Source organism: Mastomys coucha, unplaced genomic scaffold (genome assembly GCF_008632895.1).
Source record: "Mastomys coucha isolate ucsf_1 unplaced genomic scaffold, UCSF_Mcou_1 pScaffold23, whole genome shotgun sequence".
Classification (NCBI taxonomy): domain Eukaryota; kingdom Metazoa; phylum Chordata; class Mammalia; order Rodentia; family Muridae; genus Mastomys; species Mastomys coucha.
In genome coordinates this window covers 60,400,254-60,407,084 of record NW_022196906.1, presented here as the reverse complement: position 1 = coordinate 60,407,084, position 6,831 = coordinate 60,400,254, and the positions used below count along the sequence as shown (strand labels likewise).

The 6,831-nt window shown below is 42.0% G+C and overlaps 2 protein-coding genes across 4 annotated transcripts in view; one reads left to right on the top strand and one right to left on the bottom strand.

Moving 5' to 3' along the window:
* The window catches only part of Trip4 (thyroid hormone receptor interactor 4), an 86,692-nt gene that overhangs the window by 21,302 nt on the left and 58,559 nt on the right, over nucleotides 1–6,831 (top strand). For 2 of the 3 annotated variants that reach the window (XM_031344205.1, XM_031344204.1), the window contains one exon: nucleotides 4,780–5,144. The exons of the other annotated variant lie outside the window; for it this stretch is intronic. In XM_031344205.1, the coding sequence (XP_031200065.1) occupies nucleotides 5,044–5,144 (101 nt within the window). In that variant the 5' untranslated portion in view covers nucleotides 4,780–5,043. The remainder of the gene's footprint in view (nucleotides 1–4,779; nucleotides 5,145–6,831) is intronic. 3 annotated transcript variants of the gene reach the window in all.
* On the bottom strand, nucleotides 1,333–1,743 carry LOC116072705 (dolichyl-diphosphooligosaccharide--protein glycosyltransferase subunit 4-like). The gene has a single exon (XM_031344226.1). The coding sequence runs from the start codon at nucleotides 1,707–1,709 to the stop codon at nucleotides 1,602–1,604; it is 108 nt and encodes a 35-aa protein (XP_031200086.1). The 5' UTR covers nucleotides 1,710–1,743; the 3' UTR covers nucleotides 1,333–1,601.

Genomic DNA, 6,831 nt, shown 5'->3' with positions numbered 1-6,831 from the left:
AAAAAAAAAAAAAAAAAAAAAGGAAGGCAGAGATTGGTAAATTGTGAATTCTGGGTCAATCTGGGCTAGATTAGAAAAAAAAAGGAAGAAAAAGAAAAGAAAGCTAGAGAGATGGCCCAGTAGTTAAGAATATTGGCTGCTTTTCTAGAGGAACCCAGTTCAATTTCTAGCACCCACATGGTAGCTCATACCTATCTGTAATCAAGCTCCAAGTGATTTGTCACCCTCAGACATACAGGCAGGCACAATGTCAATACACATAAAATAAAAATAAATTATTAAAAAATTAAAGAAATAAAGGAAAGGAAAGGAAAAAGCTAGACCAAAAACCCAGGAGCTGGAGAGGTAGCTCAGCAGTTCCAAGAACTGGCTGCTACTCCAGTGAGCCTGGAGTACACAGGTTCAATTCCTAGTACCGACATGACAGCTCACAACTGTAACTCCAGCTCAAGGATATCTGACACACTGACACAGACACAATCAGGCCAAATGTGAATCAATGCACATGAAATAGATCATTAAGAAAAAAAGAGCCAGGCTGTGGTGCAGGCCTTTAATCCCAGCACTCAGAAGGCAGAGGCAGGTGAATCAAGGCCATCTTGGAACTCTACAGAGTCTGGTCCAGGAAGGCAAGGGCTACCAGAGAAAAGAAAACCAACCAACCAACTAAACAAACAAACAACTCAAATGAAAATAATGAAAGGGTTTAGGCAGTCATTAAATTAACATTATAATGTTAGCAATTGCCTGTAGTTTATCTTAACCCTGGAGTGTTAGATTACTGCCAAATTCCCACATAAAAATCAACAAGCCAATCAACAAGCATTCCATTGTTGTCCTTCACCCTAATGAAAGTACACAGTGGTTCTTTTTTGTTTGTTTTGTTTTTCTTTTTTAAGATTTATTTATTTATTTTATGTATGTGAGTACACTGTAGCTGTACAGATAGTTGTGAGCCATCATGTGGTTGCTGGGAATTGAATTCAGGGCCTCTGCTCACCCTGGTCCAGTTCCTTTGCTGCCCCCATCCCCCATCCTTGCTCCAGTCAGCCCTAATAGGTAAGTACAGCTACTTTGAACTCAGGACCTTCAGAAGAGCAGTCAATGCTCTTAACCACTGACCCATCTTTCCAGCCCTTGTTTTGTTTTTCTAGACAGGGTTTCTCTGTGTAGCTCTGCTGTCTTGGAACTCACTGTAGACTAGGCTGGCCTCCAATTTAGAGATCCACCTGCCTCTGCCTCCCTAGTGCTGGGATCAAAAGTGTGCTCCCCACTGCCAGACTGCACATTGGTTCTTAAAAGGCATTGTTTCCTTTCTTTTTTTTTTTTTTTTATATATAATCTATATTTTTGTATGGGGGGGAGGGAGTAGAGAAGAAAGCAGCCCTATCCTGGGCCCTATTCAGTGGTAGATGCTTGCTCCATAGGGTTAAGGAAGGCTTTGAGGAAATAAAAGTTGTTTGCAAAAATCCAGGTGTAGTTGCTTTGTATGCTGTGATGGGTAGGAGAGATGAAGTGAAGTGTGAAGGCCCCTCACACCCTCCATCTTGCCTCAGACTATGTCCTGGAACCCTGGGGCGGAGAAAGTGCCACTTTCATTCCTACTTCTTGGGGTTGTTTACTGCCACGTAGTGATATAGGACCACAAGCAAGAAAAGCGACACGCCCAGCATGTTGGCGAAGATGGCGAGCTGCACGTCCGTGATCATCCTGACCAGCTCCACCCGACTCCGACACTACTGCCGCACCTGTTTCCTTTCACTTAAAGGCCTTCTACTCCGGACTGAATGCCTAGTTGAACTCAACATTCTAGAGTCCTGCAAAGAAAGGATCCCAGAGAGGGGCTAGAGAGATAGCTCAGTGGTTAAGAGCATTGACTGCTCTTCCAAAGGTCCTGAGTTCAAATCCCAGCAACCACATGGTGGCTCATAGCCATCTGTAATGAGTTCTGATGCCCTCTTTTGGGATGTCTGAAGAGGGCTACTTATAGATAAAGGACCCAGAGAATATATTTTTTCTTTTACAATTTAAACAAATGGGTAGAGAGAATTTCAAATATGCCTTTTCACACAGGGACAATATACATATTATTTAAGTTGTGTTTCTTTTTGAAACAGTGTTTCTTTGTGTAGCCCTGGCCATCCTAGAACTAACTCTCTAGACCAGGCTGGGCCCAAACTGAAAGGCCTGCCTCTGCCTCCTGAGTGCTGGGGTTAAAGGGAGGCTCCACTACTGTCCTACTTTTGTTTGTCTTTTAATACCAATAATGTAAAGGAATGCAAGTTAGAGAAAGAATACACAAAAAAGCATGAGACTTAGCAAATATTTTGTATTAAAATGGCTACTCTGGGAGCTGGGGATGTGACACAATTGGCATAGTACTTGCTTAATAGGCATAAAACTCTTAGTTTGCTTCCCAGCACCACATACAGTGAGGCATGATGGCACATGAGTGCAATCCCTGCATTTAGGAAGCAGAGGCAGGGCAATCAGAAGTTCAGTAATAGCCAGGCAGTGGGGGTGCATGCCTTTAATTCCAGCACTTGGGAGGCAGAGGCAGACAGATTTCTGAGTTTGAGGCCTGCCTGGTCTACATAGTGAGTTCCAGGACAGCCAGGGCTATACAGAGAAACCCTGTCTCAAAAACAAAACAAAACAAAACAAAAAAAAAAACAAACAAAAAAAACAAAAACAAAAAACCGACCAACCAACCAACTGAACAAACAAAACAAACAAACAAACAAAAACAAAAAACAAAAAAACAAAAAAAGAAGAAGAAGAAGTTCAGTGCTGTCCTCAGCTACTGGTGAGCTCATGGCCAGCTTGGGATATGTAAACCCTGTCTAGAAGGAGGGGAGGAAAAGAAAGAGGAGAGAGGGAAGATGGTGCTTGGGCTCAGGCAGCAGCAAGAGGGTCTCTCAGAATTAAGGCCAGCCTGGAGTTCCAGGACAGCCCATTCTACAAAAAGACCCTGTCTCAAAAGACCAAAACAAAACAAAAAAGATTGCTTTAGAGAAGTCCTTCTCTAAATAAAATTAAATAAAACTCTCTGTGTTAAATAAAACAGAGTTCTGCTATTTAAACATGAAAATCTTGAAGAGTTGAGGCCTAATGCATTAAGAAAAGTTGTGGTAGGGACAGCAAAATGGTGCAGCAGGTAAGCACACTTACCAAGTCTGATGACTTCCATTCTCAGGACCCACATGCTAGAAGGACAGAGCTGTCTCCTGTAAGGTGTTCTTCCCCAATCTCTACAAGAGTGCCATAGCATTGAGACACACCCACCCATTACAAAACAAATGTCCACAGGGTTTCTCTCTGTAGCCCTGGCTGTCCTGGAACTCATTCTGTAGACTAGGCAGGCCTTGAACTCACAAATCTGCCTGCCTCTGCCTCTCAAGTGCTGGGATTAAAGGCGTGCACCACCACTGCCAGGCCAAAACAAATGTTTTAAAGAACAAGTGTAAACACTTTAAAGAAAAAAAAAAAAACAGAAAAGTTGAAGTGGGCATGAATTAATGGAATTTCTGATTAAATTTATATTTTGCTACTGGGACTTGTATAACAAGTACAGTCTCTATCACTGAGCTACTAAACTATGGGAATGAATATAGAAAATGTTACATTATTTGAATCACTAGAGTAATAATCAGATTAGATTATTATGAAAAGATAAAATTTATTCTCATCATTAACATTACTGTATTTTGCTTTTTTAAAAAAGTTATTGGGTCAGTGAAATGGCTGGGAAGGTAAAGGCTCTTGCTGCCAAGCCTGACCACCTGGGTTTGGTTCCCAGGACTCACGCGGTAGAAGGCAAGCCTGACCATCTGGGTTTGGTTCCCAGGACAGTAGAAGGCAAGCACTCTGCCACAGCTGTGCTCTGACTGCCACGTGTGCACTTTTATTTGTGATAGCCCACAGACATAGATAATAATATTTTAAAGACAGGGTCTCACTAGTAACCAGGCTGGCCTTGAGTAAAGGTCTACCTACCTTTGCCTCCTAGAATGCTGGGGTTAAAAGCATGTGCTAGGACACTCAGCTAATATAATTTATTTTTCCAAAAAATTTTTTTTTGTTTTGTTTTTGTTTGTTTGTTTTTGGTTTTGGTTTTTCGAGACAGGGTTTCTCTGTGTAGCCCTGGCTGTCCTGGAACTCACTCTGTAGACCAGGCTGGCCTCGAACTCAGAAATCCGCCTGCTTCTGCCTCCCAAGTGCCAAAATTTTTAATTAAAAAAACGTTTTTATGTTTAATTTTTTTTAAAAAAAGTTTTATGTGTAAGTGCCTGCATGTATGTATGTTTATTACAAGCATGTTTGGTGCCTGTGGAGGCTGGAAGAGATTGGAGTCTTTGGAACTGGATCTCCGGATGTTTGTAAGCCTTCATATGGTATAGCAGTGAGATTCTAGTCTCAATTACAGACAGCACTAAAAATAAGAACCACCATCCTCAGAGCAAAAACTGGTACCGTGCTTACAGATAGCTTTCCAAGCGGTAGAGTCTTTGCTTCCCTTCGATTGTCCAACTGGGGATTGAGCTCAGGAGGCAGGGTACCGCTGAACTTTTGGCCTAGTCCACTCCACCTCCTTTTTATTTTGAGACAGGGCTTCGCTAAAAAATAACTGGCTTTGAGTTCACTTAGTACCACAAGCAGGCTTTGAATTTTATATATTCCTGACGACGTCTGTTTTAAATGTTCTATAATCAGAATCAGACTAGCTTTGAAGGCTGTACCCATCTTTTGTGGTCCCACTTTCTTTTATTCCTTCTCCAGCTCTTTTATAGGTGCACGTATTGTCTTCTTAGCAAAATTGCCAATGGCCTTCCTAGAGTTGCCCCTCAGTGCCCAAGAACCATCCGAGCACGTTTCTCACACACATGCTTAAGTAGACCCGGAAGCTGAGAGAAGCTGGTGCCACCGAGCGGGGAGGTGCAAGCTTGCGGAACCCTAGTCAAGGAGGTCGGCGCTGCGAAGGGAACTAGTCCAGCGCAGGACGGGAGGAGGCTTTTGCAGCCCAGCTGGTTCCGGTTGGGGAAGATGGCGGTGGCTGGGCCGGCTTACCGGGAGCCGCTAGTACACTGGTGCACACAGCAGTTGCGAAAAACTTTCGCCCTGGATGTCAGCGAGGAGATAATACAGTAAGATGGGTACCAGGACTGAGCCGGAAAGCAGCTCTGTGATATGCCTGGGAGGGCGAACGGGAAAGCCGGGAGGACTAAAATGTTGAGAAGAAAAAAAGTATGATTAAAGGGACTGCGGTCTTTAGAGTTTGAATTTTGGTTTCCACTTACTCAGTTTAGCCTCTAGTTAAGTTTGCCAGACTCCACCCACTCTCCTAGGAAAGTGGCAGTTTTCTGAGCTTTGGAAAAAATACATTTTTTTTAAAGGAAGCGTTAAGACATCCTGGCTGTTTTAAAGTTGAAACTGTAAGTATGGCTTAACACCTGCTTACATTTTTAAAACAAGTTAGACAAGAAGTGTGCTGATCATAAGGACCCAGGCATGCTATAATATTATTTGAAGTACTTATTAAGTATTCACTAGTTTGCATCAGGCTATTATGTCAGGATGAAAGCAACTGCTGGGCTTTGTTTGACGTTTAACTTGAATAACACAGATGTAATATATTGTAAGAACGTGACTAAGATCATATAAGTGTCCCAAATACCAAAAGAATTATTAACACAGAATTAGCCTTCTCATCTGTGTCATATTAGAAGACATGAAGATCAGTACACAGTCAGAAAACTACACTTTATTCCACATCTGCATGGATTCATGATTTGATTGGATAGATGAGACTTGCTGTATAACATTTGGATGCGTGTCTTTTAAGTGGTTAAATTGTTGAAATGACATTTACTACTATGTACCTGAAACTCTTTAGTTCTTTCAGAGTTTGAAAACTCAAGGGTTAAACAACTCTAGAGATTCTGTAGGTCTTTGGTAATAATTGATCTACTGGTGTGACTAGTAAGCTTGGAGAACAAGGTGGTTAGAATGTGTAAGTTCTGAAAGGTCATTGTTCCATTTTTTAACAATATTTATATATTTATGTGAATGAGTGTTCTGCTGCATGTACACCTGCATGATAGAAGAGAGCATCAGATCCCATTAGAGATGGTTCTGAGCCACCATGGGAGTGCTGGGAATTGAAGTCAGGAGGAGCAGCCAGTGCTATTAATTGCTGAACCTTCTCTTTAGACCCTCACCCCCTTTTTAAGTAAGATAAGGTCTCTGAACTATGGAGTTCGGCCTGGCCTCAAACTCATTGTGTAGACCAGGATGACTTCACACTCCCAGAAATACACAGTGCTGCTGACTCCTATGTTCTGGAATTAAAGACATGCATCACCAAATTAGGCACTGTGTTTTTAATTTTTAATTTTTTTGTTGTTGTTGTTTTGTTTTTTCGAGACAGGGTTTCTCTGTGTAGCTCTGGCTGTCCTGGAACTCACTCTGTAGACCAGGCTGGCCTCGAACTCAGAAATCCGCCTGCCGCTGCCTCCCAAGTGCTAGGATTAAAGGCGTGCGCCACCACCGCCCGGCCCCAACAGATGTTCTTAATGAAGTATAAATACACAGGTTTGTTTCTTTAAAGATTATAACTGAAATTCTGTTATCACACTAGAAGAATATAACATGTATATTCAATGTTAAAATTTTTAATTACAATATTTATGAGTGTGTACACATATCTGTGTATACATGTGAGGTCAGAGGATAACTTGTGGGAGCTGGCTCTCTTTCTCCACACCAAACTCAGGTTATTAGGCTTGGTGAAAAGCATGTAGCTGTGCTTGCTGAGGTGTCTCATCATCCCAT